We start from the raw sequence: 23,953 nt of genomic DNA, 5'->3' as shown, positions 1-23,953 counted from the left end.
GCATTGAGTCTTATTGTAAAAATAATCTTAAGTTTTACATTAGAAATCAGTGATAAAGCCTCAAATGGGAAATTGTGGTTAGAATGATTTTCAGAAGTTTTTTTTCCATAAGTGTTTTAGGACCTCAAGGTCCATTTTAGGATTTTTCCAAGCATGTCTCTAGCTACACTTAAGAATGTTTCATCTACTTAAAGTTTTTTTTAAAAAGTATATATTAGCTATGGAAAACATAATTATAAGAAAATAAAAATCTCTCAGAATTCTATCAGCCGAAATAAAACTGTTAACTGTTTTGACCCTTGTTATCTTATTTTTTAACTTTTTTTCCCTCTATTTAATAGAGTCATTGCACTAATCCACTTTTAAAATTAGAAGTAAGGAATATAGTATTCTTTTTACTAACAAATAGAAACATTGGAAGAAAAGCGACATTTTTGTCCTTTAGGTAACCATAGATTAGTGACATAGGGGAGACATATGTAAAGCTTCATAATAGAATGAACTGAGTTCCATTTGGCTATAGTGGAATTAGTTAACGTTTTTGTGGACTGTGTTCTGTGTGCTATGTGTTTATATTCATTATCTTATTTTATCTTTGCAACAATTCTATGAGATTCTTAAGTAGATGAATTCACTGAACTTTAGAGAAGTTAAGTGAGTTGGCCATATCGTTCATGAATAGCTGGGACTTTTGCCCAGGTTTGTTGACATCTGTGTCCATGCTTTTAAGCAGTACTCTCTGTACAGTGTGATAATGAATCACCAGTGTATCTGACTATTTATCTATCCATATGGAATAAAGGAGAAAGCTAGAGAACAAAGGGGAATATACAGAGTTGCTAAGGGAGATTATAATAGAATCATTCAGAAGGAGATATCCTCACAAGGAAGGTCAATGGAAACCAGCTCTCCTAAAATAACAATGCGTTATTGTAGTACTTTGTAATACTAGTACCAATGTATTTTAAGGTATGAGGCAGACATTTGGCATGAATACAACTACTGCCTCTTAATGTTTGTCCTGTAGATCAAGTCAAAGTCTGCAAGCCACTGGTTTCTGTCTTATGTGCTGTGAGCCTGTAAAGTGTCCTAAAGTATCCTTAGAGGAAATTCAGGCCTCATTAACTAGTGTCTAACCAAGTTTTCTTTATTTATTAAAAGTTTTATAGGTCTTATATAGCTATAATTTTGTTGAATTGGATAATTCCAACATTGTGCTAACCATTTGGCAGCCTCACAAATGAAAGTTTGTATTCTGTTCTTAAAGGAACTTATGAAGCAGGCATATACATAACTAATTATGATATTAGATTATTGGAGTGGGTAGTATTTCCCTTCTCCAGGAGATCTTCCCAACCCAGGGATCGAACCCAGGTCTTTCTGGTTGCAGGCAGATTCTTTACCAGCTGAGCCACAAGGGAAGCCCAACAATACTGGAGTGGGTAGCCTATCCCTTCTCCAGGATATCTTCCCAACCCAGGAATCAAACTGGGGTCTCTTGCATTGCAGTTAGATTCTTTACCAACTGAACTATCACGGAAGCCTTATATAGCTATAATTTTGTTAAGTTTGTTGAATTGGATAATTCAACATTGTGCTAACCACTTGGCAGCCTCACAAATGAAAGTCTGTATTCTGTTCTTAAAGGAACTTATGAAACATACTACTAATTTTGATATTAGATTATCATGAGCATTTTGGAAGCAGAGAAAGGGAAACGGTTTTGCATAATCACCAAGAGTGAAGTCAACAAGTATTTTTCACATGTTCAGAAAATCATCTTAAGTCTGTATTCTTGTTTATTTGAATGAATGGCTCCTTCTTCTAGGTTTCTTTTTGTTTGTTTAATTAATTCATATATAAACAATTGAGCGTAAATAAATGTTTAACTATTTCCTAGTAGCTAACAGATATCTAGTTTCTGTTCATTGTTGTTGTTCAGTCACTCAGTTGTGTCCGACTCTTTGTGACCTGATGGATTGCAGCACTTCAGATTCCCTGTCCTTCACAATCTCTGCTCAGCCTCTTACCCATTGAGTCGATGATGCCATCCAACCATCTCATCCTCTGTCCTCTTCTCCTGCCCTCAATCTTTCCCAGCATCAGGTCTTTTCCATTGAGTCGGCTCTTCACATCAGGTGGCCAAAGTATTGGAGCTTCAGCTTTCTCATCACTCCTTCCTGTGAATATTCACAGTTTATTTCCTTCAAGATTGACTGGTTTGATCTCCTTGCTGTCCAAGGGACTCTCAAGAGTCTTCTCCAACACCACAGGTCAAAAGCATCAGTTCTTTGGTGCTCAGCCTTCATTATGATTCAACTCACATCTGTACATGACTACTGGAGAAACCATAGCTTGGACTAGATGGACCTTTGTTGGCAAGATGATGCCTCTGCTTTATAATATGCTGTCTAGGTTTGTCATAGCTTTTCTTCTAAGGAGCAAGCATCTTTTAATTTTGTGGCTGCAGTCACTGTCCATAGTGATTTTGGAACCCAAGAAAATAAAGTCTGTCCCTCTTTCCATTTTTTCCCCATCTATTTGTCATGAAGCGATGGGACTGGATGCTATGATCTTAGTTTTCTGAATGTTGAGTTTTAAGCCAACTTTTTCACTCTCCTCTTTCACCTTCATCCAGAGGCTCTTTAGTTCCTCTTTGCTTTCTGCCATTAGGGTGGTGTCATCTGCATATCTGAGGTTATTGATATTTTTCCTGACCATCTTGATTCCAGCTTGTGCTTCATCCAGCCCAGCATTTCTCACGATGCACTCTGCATATAATTTAAATAAGCAGGGTGACTGTATATAACCTTGACATACTCCTTACCCAATTTGGAACCAATCTATTGTTCCATGTCCTGTTCTTGTTACTTCTTGACCTACATTCAAGTTTCTCAGGATGCAGGTAAGGTGGTCTGGTATTCTCATCTCTAAGAATTTTCTAGTTTGTTGTGATCCACAAGTCAAAGGTTTTAGTGTAGTCAGTGAAGCAGATGTTTTTCTGGAGTTATCTTGCCTTTTTTATGATTCAGTGGATGCTGGCAGTTTGATCTTTGGTTCCTCTGCCTTTTTCTAAATCCAGCTTATACATCTGGAAGTTCTTGGTTCATGTGCTGTTGAAGCCTGCTTGAAGGATTTTGAGCATTACCTTGGTAGCATGTGAAATGAGCACAATTGTGTAGTAGTTTGAACATTCTTTGGCATTCCTGTTCTTTATAGCATGATTCTTAAAACTCTTGTCATGGTCTGGACCAGGCATAAATAATATTAGGGTATAAATTAATTGGTTATTACTGTTGTATGATTGCTTTCTCTAATGAAGTTAAGCAGCATTCAAAATCTAATTTGCTCTTAGAATAAGTGAACGTTTGAAGAATGGCATAAGTACAGAAGAGAGAGTACCTTAGCTGTCTCTTTTTAATAACGTAAACTAAAAAAAAGGAACTTTTATTAAAAGCTCTACTGGCATGAGCATTTGCTTTGCTATAATTTGCTAAGTAAAAATCTTGTCTGTTCTGGGGAAGGGAATGGACTAAGATCATTCATTCCCTAATCCCACACTCTCACAGTCATGTTTTTGTATTGCTTTCCCGTATATTTATTTCCATCATTCTGTAAAAGGCATAGCACCATACAAATAGAATGAATTGTTATTTCAGGTTAATAGTTTGATATAGAAAATGGATATAATCTATGACCCTCATCATAATTTATTTGGCCCTTTGCATATAGGATTCTTTTCATGTAAACTGATGTCAAAATACTTTAAGAGTGATATAACCCATTGATATAAAATCCTTTGTAATTATAATATGATTGAGCAGTTTTTATCCTGGGCTGTATTTTCTTTCGATCCATATTGGTTTTATTTATTTGTTATATGAAGTACTGAAAAGGGATATTAAAATTTCCAGCTGAAATTAGAATTTGCCTGCTTCTTTCTTTAGTTCTGTCGATTTTTGCTTCATGAAGTTTTAAGCTTGTTTATTAGATGCAAGCATATTTAGAATTTTTAATGTCTTCCTGATGAATTATACTTCTTTTTTTCTGAATTATCTTATCTCTTCTTTATCTCTTGTTGTCTATTTTGTCTATTATTAATATTGTTTTACTTTCTCATCCTTGCTGTTTGGATGGTTTATCCTTTTCTTTTTATTTTTAATGTGTTTGATGTTATATTTAAAATATATGAAGCTATGTTTTGCTTTTTAATTAATTCTGGAAGCCAACTATGCTCACCACTGTACCACCAATGCTGCTTTTTAATTAATTGATAATTTCTGCCTATGCATTGTATGTTTAACCCATTTATATTTGCACATACTTTAGACTTTAAAATTGTCTTATAGGCCCCTAAGTCTGTATATATTTTCATTTATTCATTTTTCTCTCTATTCTTCAGATTGATTTGTGTTAGGTTCACTGAATATTCTTTTTTAAAAAAATTTATCTATTTTTAATTGGAGGACAATTGTTTTACCATATTGTTGGTTCCTGCCATACATCAGCATGAATCAGCCAAAGACTATCCCTTCCCTCTTGAACCTCCCTCACCTACTGAATATCCTTTTGTCTCCAGTCTCTGTTAAGCCCATCCAAAGAATTTTCTTAGTTATTGTTCAGTTATAGAATTTCCAATTGGTTCTTTTTTTTTTTAATAGTTTCCATTTTTCTGTTGGTTTTCCTTCTGTTCATTCATTAAAACTATTTTTTCCTTTTTTCCTTTAACATACTTTCTTTTTGGCTTTTGAGCAGATTTGAAAGAGATATTTAATGTGTTTGTTAGATAAATCCAGTGTCTTTGGGACTGTTTTCTGTTGACTGCTTTTTCTTGATAATGAGTCACATTTTTATTTTTGCCTTTCAGGTAGTTTTTTTTTTTTCTTTTTTTTTTTGCCTTTCAGGTAATTTTTAAATTATGTACTGGTCCTTTTGGATATATGATAGAGACTCTGGATTTTATTTTTCTTTGACAAGTGTTGATCTTCATTTTTATAAGCTGTCCAGTTACTTGTTGATAACCTTTTAACTTTGGAGCCTCAGTTTTTTACTTTGTAAATGTAGATGTGTTTAAAGACCAAGTTGTTCCCAAGTCCTTTTAAGGACTGTACCTCCAAACTCTACTCCCTTTTTGATCTTTTAGGGTTTGGTATTATAAAACTTTATTAGGTGGTGCTAGAGTAGGCCTTGCTTTAGAGCATGGTTCTTTCTCCTAAGATGTCTTGTCTGGATGCCCAGGAAACCATCAGGGTTTCTTCACTCTCTTTTTTGTTGGCTAGAAATTGAATGAGTCCCATATTAGAATGTAAGCTCAACAAAGGTAGGGATTATTCAAAGAGGAAATACCAGTGGTATACCAGAGAGCAACTGCTATGCAGCTGATAACAAAACAGGGACACCAGATCTTAAACAGTATTACAGAGACAGACAATACAAGGAAGCAAAAATTGCAAGTTATGATGTCTTCTTAGAAGAAAACAAATTGAGTTCTCGGGTAGAGAACAATGAGGTTATTTCCACCACATCTGTAGTTAACTTCCTTCACTGAGTCTTGAACTCCTCAAAGTCAGCGGTGAGGGTTGGAATTAACTTCTTCTGAACTCCTGTTAGTGTTGATATTTTGACCTTTTCCCATGAATCACAAATGTTCTTCATGGTATCTAGAGTGATGACTGCTTTCCAGGTTTTTAGTTGACTTTGCCTGGATCCATCAGCTGAATCACTATCTACAGCAGCTATAGCCTTACAAAATGTTTTTCTTAAATAGTAAGACTTGAAAGTTGAAATAACTCTTTGATCCATGGGCTGCAGAATGGATGTTGTGTTAGCAGGAATGAAAATAACATTAGTATGATCGTACATCTCCATCAGAGCTCTCGGGTGACCAGGTACATTGTTGATGAACAGTAATAATTTGAAAGGAATCTTTTTCTTTGAGCATAGATCTCACCAGTGGGCTTAAAATATTCAGTAAACCATGTTGTCAACAGATAAGCTGACATCTAGATTTTGTTGTTCCATTTATAGAGCACCATCAGTAGATTTGGCATAATTCTTACAGGCTCTGGAATTTTGGGAATGGTTATCTCAGCTAGATCCTTTGGAGAACTTGCAGCAGCTCCTATATTAGCACTTGCTGTGTCACCCTGCTCTTTGATACTATGAGGAAAGTTCATGGGCAGCCAACTTCTGCTATCTTCCGACATCTCTTCTATAGCTTCCTTATCTCTCTCAGCCTTCGCAGAACTGAAGACAGTTAGAGCCTTGCTCTGGATTAGGCTTTGGTTTATGGGAATGTTGTTGCTGGTTTGATCTTTTATTCAGACCACCAAAACTTCATCCATATCAACAATAAGGCTGTTTCGCTTTCTTATCATTTATGTGTTCATGGGAGTAGCACTTTTAATTTCCTTCAAGAACTTTTTCTTTGCATTCGCAACTTGGCTCACTGGTGCAAGAGGCCTAGCTTTCAACCTGCCTCAGCTTTCATCATGCCTATCTTACTGAGCCTAATCCTTTCTAGCTTTCGCTTGAAAATAAGAGATGCGCAACCCTTCCCTTCATCTGAGCACCCACAGGCCATTGTAGGATTATTAATTGGCTTAATTTCAATATTGTTGTTTCTCAGAGAATAAGGAGGCCCAACGTGAGGGAAAGAGGGGAATTAGTAGGTCAGTGGAACAGTCTGAGCACACACAGCATTTAAGTTTACTGTCTTATATGAACATGGTTTTTGGCACCCCAGAACAATTGCTGATCCCAGATCACCGTAACAAATATAATACAATGAGAAAGTCTGAAATATTGTGAGAATTACCAGAATATGACACAGAGACATCAACTGAGGAATGCTATTGGAAAAATGGCACCAGCAGATTTGCTCAACACAGTGTTGCCACAAACCTTCAGTCTGTAAAAAAAAAAAAGAATGATGTAATATATACAAAGTACAGTAAATCAAAGTGCAGTAAAACAAGGTATTCTTGCAAAAACTGTCAGACCAGAGTGGTATCAGTGGAGATAGTTAGAAATGGTTGGTTTTGGAGACTGAAGGTAGGACTGATGTGATTTGCTGATGAGCTTTATGAGCTGTATGAGAAAAAGGGGAGCCAGAGGTTTTTAGCCAGAGCAGTTAGGAGAATGAATATGCCATTTACTGAAATAGAAACTATGGGAGGAATAAATTGAGGGGTGAAGATGTGGAGTTCGGTTTTGGACATCCTATTAGGTAATTCAAACGTAAATGTTAGCAGTTAACTATTTATTATTGATTATCCAATAGATGTCAACTATTATAAATATTCATTAAATATTTATTGTTTCAGTGGTAGAGTTTGCTATGTTATATTCTAGGATTAAAATGATGGTCAAAAATAGACGTTGTCCTTGCCCTTATGGAATTAGCAGTCTAATGAGAAAAGTAAGAACTGATCAAATAACCATATTATTGGTGGTTCTCCCCCTTTTTTAAAAAAAAAATAACCTTTTAAATAAGATACCTAAAAAGAAGTAAGGATGACTTAACAAAATCACAAATAACCCTTGGTATCTAAATTTATTAGGTTCTTATGTTCAAATGGTGTTGGATACATGTACATATCCTACAGTTTTTTCATTTAACAATGTCTTATTCTTTAAATTGGTTAGCTTACTTAATATGAAGGAATGAAGCTTCATGAATTCGGTTTTATTTAGATGAAATGAGGTAGTTTTATAGTGAGTTTGGCATTTAAAGGTATAGTATATTTCATGAAAAATTTAGGCTTTTTAGAATTTTCTCCTCATTAAAAATGTTATGTTTTTGCATTTTGTTAGTTAAAGGTCATTTTTTGTTGTTGTTGTGGTAAACTAAATCTTGAAGAATAGCATTATAGTATGATCTATTGTTCACCATTTTCTCATAAAATTAAAGTATTAATTCTTGTGTTAAAAATCAACAGGTTCGTCATAAGGCATCACAGAAAGTTTATGCTATGAAGCTTCTTAGTAAGTTTGAAATGATAAAAAGATCAGATTCTGCTTTTTTCTGGGAGGAAAGAGATATTATGGCCTTTGCCAACAGTCCCTGGGTGGTTCAGGTAAGCAGACTTTTTATATGTTTATTTCCCTTTTTTATAAGTGCTTATTATTAGTTAGAATTGATTTTGCATTCTGAAAGTCCTATATCTCATTCACATGACAGTGTAGTTATTTTTAATAAGATCTGATTCATTACACTTGTTTAATCTTCTAAAGCAGTATGTTATTTAGACATGATAGATATGACGTAAATTGTACACAAACAAGTACTACTTGCAACTTTGTCTTTTCAAATTCCTTTTTAAAGAATTGAGTTACCAGTATGCCATTGTCCCCCACTTACTCTTTCTCTTGATTTGTATGATTGTATAAGAACAATAGTTTATCTTGAAAAGGAGAAAAAATTCTACATTAAAACGTTTGAAAATTCTCTTTCAGTCCTTTATGTGTTACCTGTAGTGTAAGACAGTATTGGGATTCCTAATTCAGCCTGTTATTTGACTGTGAAGTAAGTTTATTTTGCCCTTTTTTCAGTTATATTCCTCACTGGCTTTAGTTTTCTAAATTTTTTTTGTGTGCTAATAGCTAATTCTGCAGACATTTTTGGTCAGATGTCATGAGTAAACTTAGATATATATCAGAGCATGTTCAGTATGCTTAAATGATCCACAAGTTTGATACCATGTTTGTGGAAGGCTATTTGGAAATAAAAGATTTGCTTCATTGATGACCATGTATTTTAAAAACTCATTACCACTGCTTTTTTTGTGTGATGTTGAATTTCACCCTTCCTCCTCACTTTATTTTTTAAATGTAGCCAGTAGCTAGAAATTCTGGATATGTTTAGTTAATACTAAATATTTTGTAGCAAATTATGTATCATGGTAATCTACTTGATTAAGAAGTGATGCTAGCAAAGTATTAATCCACTTTTAGCTTTAAATTGCTTTCATAGTAACAGATTAATTGCCAGTTCTAGTTGCATTTTGTAAATTTATATCTTGGATTTTAATTCTGCAGAGTAGACCTATAAAAACTGTCTACTGAGATAGTTAATGAATTTGTGGAAGCATATCAATAGTGAAACATTGCACAGTTGAAAAAGTAATAGATTATAATCCTGGTGATCATTTGTTTATCTCTGATAAAGCACATTTCATGTACCATCATATTTACATGTATGAAATGTGTGACTTTTGGGAAAACTTGTCAAAATAACTGACTTACTTCTATTTATTTAGTTAGTTTTCAGTAATTTCAGTGTATTTATGGAGTTGTGCAGTCAGTCATTCAGTTCAGTTCAGTCGCTCAGTCGTGTCCGACTCTTTGTGACCCTACGAATTGCAGCACGCCAGGCCTCTCTGTCTATCACCAACTCCCAGAGCTCACCCAAACTGATGTCCATCAAGTCAGTGATGCCATCCAGCCATCTCATCCTCTGTCGTCCCCTTCTCCTCCTGCCCCCAATCCCTCCCAGCATCAGAGCCTTTTCCAATGAGGCAACTCTTCACATGAGGTGGCCAAAGTACTGGAGTTTCAGCTTCAGCATCAGTCCTTCCAAAGAACACCCAGGACTGATCTCCTTTAGAATGGACTGGTTGGATCTCCTTGCAGTCCAAGGGACTCTCAAGAGTCTTCTCCAACACCACAGTTCAAAAGCATTAATTCTTTGGCGCTCATCTTTCTTTATAGTCCACCTCTCACATCCATACATGACCACAGGAAAAACCATAGCCTTGACTAGATTGACCTTTGTTGGCAAAGTAATGTCTCTGCTTTTTAATTTGCTGTCCAGGTTGGTCATAACTTTCCTTCCAAGGAGTAAGCTTCTTTTAATTTCATGGCTGCAGTCACCATCTGCAGTGATTTTGGAGCCCAGAAAAATAAAGTCAGCCACTGTTTCCACTGTTTCCCCATCTATTTCCCATGAAGTGATGGAACCAGATGCCATGATCTTAGTTTTCTGAATGTTGAGCTTTAAGCCAACTTTTTCACTCTTCTCTTTCACTTTCATTGAGAGGCTTTTTAGTTCCTCTTCACTCTGCCGTAAGGGTGGTGTCATCTGCATATCTGAGATTATTGATATTTCTCCCAGCAATCTTGATTCCAGCTTGTGCTTCTTCCAGCCCAGTGTTACCTAATTATAGAACAGTTTATCACAAAACTTCCCTGGTGGCTCAGACAGTAAAGTGTCTATCTACAATATGAGAGACCTGGGTTTGATCCCTGGGTTGGGAAGATTCCCCAGAGAAGGAAATGGCTATCCAGTCCAGTACTTCTTGCCTTGAAAATCCCATGGACGGAGGAGCTTGGTGCAGGCTACTATCCATGGCTTCGCAAAAGAGTCGGGCACAACTGAGCGACTTCACTTTCACTTTATCACAAAAAGAAACCTTGAACCAGTTAGCAGTTACTCGGAGTCTTCCCTGCCCAGTGGCAACCACTCATCTGCTTTCTGTGTTGTAGATTTTCCTATTCTGAACATTTTGTGAAAATGTGATCATACAGTATGTGGTATTTTGTGACATCTTTTTTTATTTAGTATAATATTTTCAGCATGCTTAGGTTGAACATATTTCAACATATTTTCATGTTACAGCTTGCACTTGATTCTTTTTATTATGGGTGAATAATATTCTGTTGTATGGATCCACCACATTTTATTTATTTTTCAATTCATGGATACCTGGGTTGTTTCTGCCTTTTGGCTATTATGAATAAAGTGAAAGTGGAAAAGTTAAGTCACTCAGTCGTGTCCAACTCTTTGCAACCCCATGGACTGTAGCCTACCAGGCTCCTCAGTCCATGAAATTTTCCAGGCAAGAGTACTGGAATGGGTCGCCATTTCCTTCTCCAATTATGAATAATGTTGTGCTCAATTTTCTTTCATATGAATTTTTGGCATATATGTTCCCACATTTCTGTTAGGGATCTATCTACCTTGCAGTGAAAATAATGGGTCATAAATAAACCTATAATCAATTTTAGTTGATTAGCAAACAGTATTCCAAATATTAGCCCCCCTTTTTTTAGCCCCTTTTGTTTATGGTTATTAAGTGCTTAATTGTATGAAGGCCCCCATAATTTATTCCTATACCCTTTTAACTTCTTTTATATAGATTATGGTATAATATAAATCTTTGACCTATCTGTATTTTTTAGAGCTATATTCTTAGTGTACTTTAAATTTAATAGATGAATATTACACATTAAAAATAATATTTTTGCTGAAAGAAAAATATTTTTCTTTTTTAATCCACCTATATATCAAGTTTGCTGGGTTCTCTGGGTGCTTTCTAGTGTCCTTTCTTTTATAGTAAACACTTATCTGCTTTCCTTTATAGTTTCATACATCCAAGTAAGTATATTCCTAAACACTTTACTTTTAGCTTGTTTTCTCTTGTGCCACTTGGTGAAGAAACCTGGTTTTTGCTGATTTCATCCTGTGGTGTAGTTTTAACATGTTCCTCTCATTTATGTTTTTGTTAGTTGGTGATTAAATATAAAGGCTTGATCACAATCAGGTGTGATGGGGAGCGTGGCAGGACAGCTTCATGGGTAATGTTTTCTTCTTTCAGGAGGCTAATGTCTGGCTATCTCTTACTCTTGTTATTTTACCAGATGTCTGTGCTTTGTTGAGATCATTAATTTTGTAAAGATTGCAAAATGGTAATATTCCAATTGAGTTATTTCTTCTTGAGTAGAATACTTCTACAAAGAGAAATAATCTCCCACTTGGTTATCTAGTAGTTCAGGTCACAGGCCACACACTTCACTGAAATCTGATTTTTAGAACAGCTTCATCATCCCCAAATGATCACTTATACCTAAAGTCATTTCCCATTCCCCTCCTGCCCCAGGCAACCACAGGTATGCTTCCTATCTCTGTAGATTTGCCTTGCCTGGACATTTCAGGTAAATGGAATCATAGAACATGTTGTCTGTCTTTTGGATCTGGTCCGTGTCCCTTATCATACTGATTTTGAAGTTCATGAACATTGTTGGATGTCTTGTACTTCATTTCTTTTTAGTACTAAGTAGCATAGCACATTATATGTGGTTTAATCAAGAGTCTTTGTTCCTTGTTCTTAGCACAGAGCTTCAAAAGCTCTTCAATTTCCTGTGTGTTATGCTAATGAGGCAATTCCTGTTGGCATTTTGATAACTTTTGGAGGAGATAGACATGAGTTTGAGTAAACTCCAGGAGTTGGTAATGGACAGGGAAGCCTGGTGTGCTGCAGTCCATGGGGTCACAAAGAGTTGGACATGACTGAGTGACTGAACTGACTGAACTGGATGAGATGGGAGCTGATCATTAGAAAGAAATGAGCACATGATTAGAGGGTTAGAACTCTCAGCCTTTCAAGTTAGGAGTACTAGAAGGAGGTTGGAAATTGAGTTTAATCACATGCCCAGTGATATAGTTAATTGTACCTATATAATGAAATCCTAATAAAAGCTGCAGACATTGACACTCAGTGGAGCTTCTTGGTTGGTAAAGACATTGATGTACTGGGATGGTGATTCACCCTGATTCCACAAGGAGGAGATGCAGAAGCTCTGTTGCCTCCCAGACCTCATCTTATGTGTATCCTTTACAGTAAAGTGTGGTCAAAAAGTATGGTGCTTTCCTGAATTCTGTGGGTTAACCCAGTAAATTATTGAACCTGAGTCATGGAAACTCTAGAATTTGTAGTTAACCAGAATGCTGGTGGCTTGGGGACTCTCAAGGTACAGAAGTACAGCTAATGTCTAAAGTGAGGGCAGTCATGTGAAAGACTGGGCTCGTAACTTGTGGTGTCTGACGCTAATTCTAAGTACTTGGCATCAGAGTTGTATTGCAGAATACCCAGTTGAGGGGGAAGGAGTTATGTGGATATTCCATTTTTGTCCATTTACCATTTAATGTGTATTTGAATTGCTTCCACTTTAAACTGTTATAAATAGTGAATATGTTGTTGTGAACATTTGCATAAAAGTCTTTTGTGGACATACTTCATTTCTCTTGGATATATACCTAGGAATGGAGTCTTAGTTGTGTGCTAAATTTGTGTTTAACTTTTAAAGAAGTTGCCATACTATTACCCAAACTGGCTGTGCCATTTTACATTTTTATCAGAATCTATGAGGTTCCAGTTTCTCCATATTCTTGCCAACACTTGATATTCTTTCTTCTTATTATTATTATAGTCATTCTGGTGTGTGTAAAGTGAGGTCTCACTGTGGTTTTAACTTTGACTAATGACTGATGATAGTGAGCACCTTTTCATGTGCTTATTGACCACTCTTGTGTCTTCTTTGGTGAAATGTCTGTTCAGACTTTTACCCTTTAAAAGATTATGTTGCTTATACTCCTGTTGAGTTGTAGGAGTCTTTTGCATACTCTAGATACTTTATCATATATATCACTTGTTAGTATTTCTTTTCAGTCTGTGGTTTGTCTTTTCCTCTTCTCATATGATTTTCTGAAGCCAGAATATGTTAATTTTGATAAAATCTTACACCAGTTTTTCATTTTGCCAATTTTTTTATATTAGAAGAAATTTTTGCCTAGTCTAAGGTGATAAATATTTTTCCTTTGTTCTTTCATAAGATTTTTATAGTTTCAGCTCATAAATTTAGTCCTGTGATCTATTTTGAGTTAATTTTTGAGTATGATGTGAAGTAGGGGCCTAAAAATGTTCATATTTTTGCCTGTGAATATCCGGTTATTCAGACACCATTCATTAGGAAGACTGTACTTTTCCAACTAATTTGCTCTGACACCTTTGTATGTATGTGTGTATATATATACATATATATTATATATATATATTTTTGACCTATAAATATAAAGGCTATTTCTAGACTGTCACTTCTGTTCCACTGATTTGTATATCTATCATTATACCATACCAGTACTGTTTTGATACAGTAGTTTTGTATTGAGGTTTGAGATTGTGATGCTTTGTTCTGTTATAAGATAGTTTTGGCTCTTCTGGGTTATTTGCATTTCCATGTAAATTTTATTATCAGTTTGTTGATTCCTAGGAAATAACTTGCTGGGATATAGAGTTTGTATTGAGTCTGTTATCAATTTGAAGAGAATTGTCATCTTTATGATACAGACTTTCTCTCCAGAAACATGAGTGTCTCTCCATTTATATCCATCTTTCCTTTTGCCATTTAGCATTAATAGCATCACACACACACACACACACACACACACACACACACACACACGCACACCCTTCTCAATTTGGTAACCACACACACACCCTTCTCAATTTGGTAAACACACACACACACACACACACCCTTCTCAATTTGGTAACCACACACACACCCTTCTCAATTTGGTAAACACACACACACACACACCCCCCCTTCCTTCTCAATTTGGTAACCAGCCTTATAATGTCTTTTTTGTCCCTCTCTTCTCTGCATCTTACCACCTTCCATTTAAAAATTATTCTAATTTTGACTTGACTCTCTCAAAGTGTTTAATTTTGTATCAGTAATTACATTTAATAAACTTTTCTTGATTATTTTATTTGTCCCCTTTTCTTATGCCTCATATAATTCTCTTACTTGGATTTATTCATTTTGTCAAACCATTTTCCTTGAGCAGTTCTTTCAGAAGTGGTTTGTTATCAGATTTCTAAGAATATGAATGATGTAATACATATTTATTTTGCCATTTTATTGGGTTTTTTTTTAGACTGCCATATTCTGGAATCGAAATTTTTTTCCTTCACATTTTTAAAGCTATATCTCTGTTCTTTGTATTCTGTATTGGCTGAAATGTTTGTTAACAATATGATTTGGGTTTTGTACATAAGATACGTTTTGTCTTTGTTGGGTTTCTGAGAGTTTAGCACTATCTGTTTCTCTTTGTTTCATTTGCAGTCCTTTCAATCTAGATTTTTGATTTGATTCACTTCTGGAAGTTTTTGTTTGCTATTTATTTTTTCTTTTTCTTCTGGTCTGTGTTCTCTCTTCCAGGCTGCATTTAGCTAGATGTTGGAACCTTGCTAACTTTGCTCTGTTTTTCATCTCTGAATCCTTCAGTGACTTCAGAGAGAGAAAGTTACTTTGCTCAATTTTCTTGCTTTCTAATTTGTTTTTCTCTTATCATTACTTGTATATTTAATGCCAAAGCTTCAGACTTTTTCCCATATCATCCTGTTGTTTACTTGATGTAACTTGTTACTCTTTTGAGGCTATTGGTTTTCATATTTTTAGGGCTGTTCTTAATTTGTCCTATTTAAGCAACTCCTTGACTGTTAACTTTCTACTTCTTCAATTGCTTTGCTTCTGTTTCATGATACTGGTTTTTCTCAACTGTTGATTCTTGTTGTTGTTCATTTGCCCAGTCCTGTCCAACTCTTTGTGACCCCATGCAGCACGCCAGATCTCCCTGTCCCTCACCATCTCCCGGAGTTTGCCCAAGTTCATGTTCATTGCATCAGTGATGCCATCCAGCCATCTGATCCTCTGATGCCCTCTTCTCCTTCTGCCCTTGATCTTTCCCAGCATCTTTCCCACTCATCAGATAACTAATGAGTTATCTGTTCACATCAGATGACCAAAATAGTGGAGCTTCAGCATCAGCCCTTCCAGTGAATATTCAGGGTTGATCTCCCTTAAGATTGACTGGTTTGATCTCCTTGCTGTCCAAAGGACGTTCGGGAGTCTTCTCCAGCACCAGAGTTCAAAGGCATCAATTCTTTAGCATTCTGCCTTCTTCACATTCCAGCTTCTTACAACCGTACCTGACCACTGGGAAGACCATAGCCTTGACTACATGGACCTTTTTTGGCAGTGTAATGTTTCTGCTTTTCAAAGCACTGTCTAGGTTTGTCATCGCTTTTCTGCCAAGAAACAACCGTCTTCTGATTTCATGGCTGCAGTCACCGTCCGCAATGATTTTAGAGCTCAAGAAGAGGAAGTCTGTCACTACTTCTGTCTTTTCCCCTTCTGTCTGTATGCCATGATCTTAGTTTTTTGAATGTTGAGTTTTAAACCAGCTTTTTCACTCTGCTCTTTCACCCTCATTAAGAGGCTCTTTAGTTCCTCTTTACTTTCTGCCATTAGAGTGGTATCATCCACATATCTGAGGTTGTTAATGTTTCTCCTGCCTATCTTGATTCCATCTTGCAACTTATCCAGCCTGGCATTTCTCATGATGTGCTCAGCCTGTACGTTAAACAAACAGGGTGACAGCAAACAGCCCTGTTGTACTCCTTTCTCGATCCTGAACCAGTCAGTTGTTCCATACAGGGTTCTAACTGTTGCTTCATGACCTGCATACAGGTTTCTCAGAAGACAGGTAAGATGATCTGGTATTCCCATCTCTCTAAGAGCTTCCCACAGTTTGTCATGATCCATACAGTCAAAGGCTTTAGTGTAGTTGATGGAAACAGATATTTTCCTGAAATTCCCTTGCTATCTCTATAATACAGCGAATGCTGGCTAGAAATTTTAATTTCTAGTTCCTCTTCCTTTTCTAAACCCAGTTTGGATATCTGGAAGTTCTTGGTTCGTGTAATACTGAAGCCTAGCATGCAAGATTTTAAGCATGACCTTACTGGCATGGGAGATGAGTGCAATTGTCTGATGTTTGGCACAGTCTTTGGTACTACCCTTCTTGGGAATTGGGATGAGGATTTTCCAGTCCTGTGACCACTGCTGGGTCTTCCAGATTTGCTGACATAATGAATGAAAAACCTTGGTGGCATCTTCCTTTAGGGATTTGAATAGTTCTGATGGAATTTCATCACATCCACTAGCTATATTATTAACAGCAATATATCCTAAGGCCCACTTGACTTCGCACTCCGTAATGTCTGGTTCTGGGTGACTAACCACACCATCATAGTAATCCAGTTCATTAATATCTTTTTTTATACAGTTCTGTATATTCTTTCCATCTCTTCTTGATCTCTTCAGTGTCTACTAGGTCTCTACCACCTTTATCCTTTATTGTGCCCATCTTTGGGTGGAATGCTTGCTTGATGTTTCCAATTTTCCTGAAGAGATCTCTAGTCTTTCACCTTTTGTTGTTTTTGTCTTATTAAGCATTGTTCATCGAAGACCTTCTTGTCTCTTCTAGCTATTTTTTGGAACTCTTTGTTTAATTGAATATACCTTTCCCTGTCTCTCTTGCTTTTTGCTTCTCCTCATTCTTCTGCTATTTGTAAAACCTAGATTCTTGTTTTTGTTCTTTTTCCTGTTTGTGGAAATCTTTTCTGTTTATGTTGTATGCTTTCAGGAAGGGGTGGGACATATTGTTGGGTGGAATGTACAGATACCTTTCCTTCTGAATTTGTGGTTTCTTGTCTCTCCTGGGGGTTAGGACCTATCTTAGGTGCTAATAATAATAGACCTATTCTCACCTGATTTATTAGGAGACCCTGATAACTGTGCCCCAGCAACTCCCCTAGCTTGGTGTCCTTTTTCTCAGGTCCCAGTGCCACTGCTTTAGTCTGAGTGCATTAGCACTGTCAGTTGCTATTGATTATGAACAAGATGATGGGGAAAGGAAGGGAGAAAGCCCTGTCCCATATGTGGCTATGAATTACTCTTCCCAGTGGTATGGGACTTATTCCCTCTTCTGGTATGTATTGAATCTGGTATCTTAGGTGTTTCTGTCTATTCAGCTCTCTGCTTTGTGAGTTATGTGCAGGAATTTGTTTGCAGAAAGTTGGGCTATTTTGTTATGGATTCTTTTGTCATCACCTTTTATATTCCTCTTTCTTATTCTGTTTCTCTTTTAAAATATGTCTATTTAAATAGATTCCTGTATTCTCCAAGAGGGAAAATGATATGTTTATGCATATTTTGTTAGTTAAGCATGAAGAAGATATCCATATAATAGTTTTATCTGATAACTGGTTCTCCATTAAAGATATCCAGATCTAAAGTCAAAGATTTCATAAAGTTTAACTCTGTGTTGGTTTTATAGTAATTTGTCTTTTTCAATAGCAGTATTGATTTTGGGATTTTTTTCTGTTAACAGTTCTAGTTTTCTTTCTTTCTTTTTTTTAAATATTTTTATTTATTTGGCTGCACTGGGTCTTAGTTGTGGCATGTGGGATCTAGTTCCCTGACCAGAGATCGAACCCAGGCTCTCTGTACTGGGAGTGCAGAGTCTGAGCCACTGGACCACCAGGGAAGTCCCTCTTCTTTTTTTAAACTTTTTTTCCTTCTTGTTTTGTTTTCCAGCTCTTTTGTGCCTTTCAAGATGATAAGTATCTGTACATGGTAATGGAGTACATGCCTGGTGGAGACCTTGTAAACCTTATGAGTAACTATGATGTACCTGAAAAATGGGCCAAATTTTATACTGCTGAAGTTGTTCTTGCTTTGGATGCCATACACTCCATGGGTTTAATTCACAGAGATGTGAAGCCTGACAACATGCTCTTGGATAAACATGGGCATCTAAAATTAGCAGATTTTGGCACATGTATGAAGATGGATGAAGTAAGTAACAAGCGAGTTTTTTTTTTAATGCTAGTTTTTTAAGAGACAAAAAGAAAACAACATATCTAGACTTCATAATGAAAAAAAAAATAGAAATTTAGTTTTACTATGTAATGACTCAAACAAGGTAATAAAATATCTAAATCAAAACATTTCCTTTACTAAATCATTCATCTAGTTGTAGAATACTTCGTAGATTTGGTGAATTCAAGAGTAATAAGAACTCAGATAAATAATTATCTTCCTCATAGCATTTTGACAAACATTTGCTACCAGTCAAAACTAGTTCATGTTTATAATGATCTCTCTGTAAGTGTGCTATAATTCCTGGCGGTAATTCCTGATTGGGAGAGATCATGTTTTATTTCTATGTATTCTTGTTAATTATCTTGTCAAGACTTATTTTGAATTAAGCTGATTTTTTTTTCCTCTTCTCAAATTATTTATGCCACCTATTTGATATTCACTTTTATTGATTGTCATCAGTGATCCATATTCTTCAAGCTCAGTTCTGATTTTTTTAGCATAGTTGATGAAGCAGATGTTTTTCTGAAATTCCCTTGCTTTCTCTATGATCTAATGAATGTTGGCAATTTGATCTCTGGTTCCTCTGCCTTTTCTAAACTCAGCCTATATATCTAGAGGGCTTCCCTGGTGGCTCAGATGGTAAAGAATCTGCCTGCAATGCAGGAGACTCTGGTTCAATCCCTGGGTTGGGAATATCCGCTGGAGAAGAGAATGGCAACCCACTTCAGTATTCTTGCCTAGAGAATTCCCTGGACAGAGGAGCAGGGAAAACTTTTCCACCTCATGTGGAAAGTTTTCTTTGATAATGCTAACGTGACCGATCACTCTCTGTCATAATGTCCATAATGTTACTCACTTAGAATTCATGCTGTACTTCACAGGCCACTTTTTTCTATCTAGGTTTGTATGCCCTGTCTACCCAGCTAAAATGTAACATCTCTTGGGTTCTCTGGTCTTCTTCATAGAGTATTACTATGTTTGTGTTCTGCATACCATTAATCAGTGTTTAGTAGGTGGACCAAAGCTCCCTCTTGTGGTGTTTATGTAGTATAAAGTGATTACCAGTGAAAATTAATGAAAATGAAATAATTTTCTAATAGAATACTAAACTTTTTAATGTCTGTTATACATAACAGATGATATTTATGTGTTGCACTTCCACAAGTGTGCTCTGATTTTCATTAAACCAAGAACCTTTGGGAGGGTACCAAAAAATCACACCTTGTGTTTTAGGATGGGTAAAGGTGGTTAAGGAAAGAAAGATGTTGAATATGCAAGTGTGGAACAGGTCAGAATATGGTGTTTATGAAATTATTTTACAAGCATGTAAGTAAATACTAAATTCAGCTGTTTAAATATCTTAAATTGTCTCTCTATAGGGCAAAATAAAAGATGGTATATATAATTTTGTTTACTATTTTTAATTCAGGTACATGTAGTTAATTATGTTCCTTGGCTCACAACTTATTGTATTAGTTATCCACACAAAGACCTCATTTGGTTTTTTTTTAAATTATGCTTTCCCCCTTTCAGTTGTTTTTGTTTTATTCTCTTTCCCTAATACATAGCCATTGTAATGTGTTTACTATAAGCTCTTACAGGCTATAAGTAAGTAAGAGGTAACAAGAATACACAGAATAACTATACCAAAAAGATCTTAATGACTAGGATAACCATGATGGTGTGGTCACTCACCTAGAGCCAGGCATCCTGGGGTGTGAAGTCAAGCAGGCCTTAGGAAGCTCTACTACAAACTAGTGGAGGTGATGAATTCCAGCTGAGGTATTTAAAATCCTGAAAGATGTTGCTGTTAAAGTGCTGCACTCAGTATGTCAGCAAATTTGAAAGACTCAGCAGTGGCTGCAGGACTGGAAAAGGTCAGTTTTCATTCCAATCCCAAAGAAGGACAATGCCAAGGAATGTTCAAACTGCCAGAAAATTGCACTCATTTCATATGCTAGCAAGGTTATGCTCAAAATCCTGCAAGCTAGCCTTTAGCAGTGTGTAAACCAAGAGCTTCCAGATGTGAAAGTTGCTCAGTCGTGTCTGATTCTTTGCGACCCCATGGACTGTAGCCCACCAGGCTCCTCTGTCCAGGGAATTCTCTAGGCAAAAATACTGAAGTGGGTTGCCATTCTCTTCTCCAGCAGATCTTCCCAACCCAGGGATTGAACCAGAGTCTCCTGCATTGCAGGCAGATTCTTTACCATCTGAGCCACCAGGGAAGCCCTCTAGATATATAGGCTGAGTTTAGAAAAGGCAGAGGAACCAGAGATCAAATTGCCAACATTCATTAGATCATAGAGAAAGCAAGGGAATTTCAGAAAAACATCTGCTTCATCAACTATGCTAAATCCTCTGACCATTTTTTGTTTACAGTAAATCTTTCGATTTATGACATTTTTTGGTCAGTTATGAAACACTAGATGTATTCAGCAAGCACACATTATCTGATCCATATAAGATAAAGTACTTCTGAAGAAGCTTTTGAAAATGCATACCTGTTTATGTTTCTCTCAAGCTTGAAACCCTTTAGTAGATTTCTGTCACTTATTAAATAAAGTTGGAACTCCTTACTTAGTTACCTGAAGCCTCCTGTTAAGGTGATATAATCCCTACCTAGTGTTTTACCTTCATTCTCTGTCATTTGTTCTCTTATGCCTTGTGTTTCAGAGGTCTTAAATAGTTTCTTTTTTACCCATGGTATTTCATGATTCCTGGCTTTTATATAAGGTTGGTGCAAAAGCAATTGCCATTTTGCTTTGTTAAACTTTGCCAGTTGATACTGGAATACATAAATAAATGTGGTTGTGTTATACATCATTTTAATGCTCATTTCTCGCTTTATGTATTTTTTAATGACTTATTACTAGCTGTGTATTTTGTATTTATTTTAAACTATGGAAATGAAGTTAGACCAAAAGCAAATTCAAGTGATTTTCTTATTTGAGTTTAAAATGGGTTGTAAAGCAGTGGAGACAATTCGCAACATCAACAACACATTTGGGCCAGGAGCTGCTAACAGACATAGTGCAGTGGTGGTTCAAGAAATTTTGAAAGGAGACAAGTGCCTTGAAGATGAGGAGCACAGTGGCCAGCCATTGGAAGTTGACAACGACCAATTGAGAGCCATCATTGAAGCTGATCTACTTTAACAACTACTACACAAGAAGTTGCTGAAGAGCAATGTCAACTATTCTACCATCGTTTGACACTTGAAGCAAATTGGAAAGGTGAAAAGCTCGATAAGTGTGTGCCTTGAAAGTTGACCACAAATCAGAAAAAATTGTCATTTTGAAGTGTCATCTCTTATTCTACACAACTACAACAAACCATTTCTCAATCGGATTATGACATGCAATGAAAAATGGATTTTGTATGACAGTCAGCAATGACCACATCAGTCGTTGGACTGAGAAGCTCCAGTGCACTCCCCAAGGCCAAACTTGCACCCAAAAAAGGTCGTGCTCACTGTTTGGTGGTCTTCTGCCTGTCTGACCCACTAGAGCTTTTTGAATCCTGGTAAAACCATTACAGCTGAGAAATACGCTCAGCAGATCAATGAGATACACTGAAAACTGCAATACCCGCAGCCAGCATTGGTCAACAGAAAGGGCCCAATTCTTCTCTACAACAGTGCCCAGTTGCACGTCACACAACCAATGCTTCAAAAGTTGGCAAATTGAACTACGAAGTTTTGCCTCATCCACCGCATTCACCTGACCTTTCGACAACTAACTACCACTTCTTTAAGCATCTTGAAACTTTTTGTAGAGAAAATGCTTCCACAATCAGCAGGAGGCAGAAAATGCTTTCCAAGAGATCATTGATTCACAAGGCATGCATTTTTACGCTACAGGAATAAACAAACTTAATTCTCACTGGCAAGAATGTGTTGATTATAATGCGTCCTATTTTGATTAATAAAGATGTGTTTGAGCCTAGTTATGATGCTTTAAAATTCATGATCCAAAACTGCAACTACATTTACACCAGTCTAATACATGCTATTGAATACACTGTACTTGGCAAGTTCCCACTCACACTTTGAAACTCAGTTCAAAGTTTGCTTATCTTGTGAAGTCTTTTAAGTTGGCTCCTCTAGCTTTTTAACATGTATCCTCTGGGGAGCATTTTCTTTTCTTTTTCTTTCTTTATACTGTAAGTAGTTGAACACTATTTTGTATTTTCTGTGTCCCAGCCCTGAAAACAAATACTTCTCGAAAAAGCTCTAATTCCTTTTATTCAAGAATGGTATTTAAAAATGAGTATTTGGGTGTTAGATGTATTCATTGCTTTTGGAGTGTCATTACTTCTAGACCCTGTTAGTGGACATGTGTATGTTGTATATACTATACTAACTCACGTGCGCATACATGTTCATATTTAATTCTGTACTTACCAGTCTGTATATGAAGTATATTAAAAATTATGAGTTCATATGATACTTCTGATTCTAGTTTTACAGCACAGGATTCATTCTAGTCTTCCTCCTTTCTTTTTTGTATTTACTTTTTTGGATAGTGAGAAACCTGGCTCTCATTGTATACACTACAACTGTTTTCCAAGGTAACCTAGGTCGGTTGCTTTCCTCTCTACCTTCTTGGGTGCGGTTATGTTATTAATTTATGAAACAGGTCCATTTCTTACTGTTTGTGTTCCATACATCCAGTTGATTTTAATTATTTATTTTTTGGATATGTGAAGCATTCCTCTGGTGTAAGAGTCGGAACTATAAAAATTACATCCTCAGAGAAGGATCACCCCGTCCTTATCCCACCACCCCATCCCTGTCCTGTACTATATTGTTTCTTTCTACCCTTTTCCCACTCACCCCCTGTAGGTAAACCAGTCTCTTAGTTTGTAGTTTGTTCTTCCTGTATTTCTTTAGAAGAGAATCAGAGATTTGTTGTAAATATAAAGTTTATATTTATGTGATTTGAGAACTTGCCCCATGAGATAGTTTTTAAATGCATGTGTGCTTAGTCCCTTCACTCATGTCCAGCTCTTTGCAACGCCATGGACTGTAGCCCACCAGGCTCCTCTGTCCATGGGATTTCCCAGGCAAGAGTACTGGAGTGGGTAGTGATTTCCTACTCCAGGATCTTCCTGATCCAGGGATCTAACTCGCCTTTGTGTTGGCAGGTGGGTTCTTTACCACTAGTGCCACCGTCTTTCCCAAATGTTTATTTAAAAAAATTTTTTTTAACCCTCAATATGCTTGCCAAAGATGGTGGTTGAAATATTAAAATTTGGAAAACAGGGTACCAGTAACATAGTTTACCATGTAAAAATTATTTAGTCCTACCAGAGTGTTTCTTTTCTACAAATAAGCAGTTATTCAAACTGATCTCCATCTTTCCTTTTCCAGCTTCATCATGTGAAGTTTTACATTTAGCTGATTGGACTTTACTGCATTTCTTGAACTTTATGTAAAGTC

At 36.4% G+C, this 23,953-nt stretch overlaps 1 protein-coding gene across 1 annotated transcript in view; it reads left to right on the top strand.

The window, feature by feature from the left end:
- Positions 1-23,953, top strand: part of ROCK2 (Rho associated coiled-coil containing protein kinase 2) — a 132,378-nt gene that overhangs the window by 53,778 nt on the left and 54,647 nt on the right. Inside the window, exons 4-5 of the mRNA XM_068981314.1 lie at positions 7,941-8,078; positions 18,226-18,486. Of these exons, the coding sequence (XP_068837415.1) occupies positions 7,941-8,078; positions 18,226-18,486 (399 nt within the window). The remainder of the gene's footprint in view (positions 1-7,940; positions 8,079-18,225; positions 18,487-23,953) is intronic.

The sequence above is a fragment of the Capricornis sumatraensis genome, chromosome 1 (assembly GCF_032405125.1).
Source record: "Capricornis sumatraensis isolate serow.1 chromosome 1, serow.2, whole genome shotgun sequence".
NCBI classification, from domain to species: Eukaryota; Metazoa; Chordata; class Mammalia; order Artiodactyla; family Bovidae; genus Capricornis; species Capricornis sumatraensis.
This window is presented reverse-complemented; position numbering and strand designations above follow the sequence as displayed.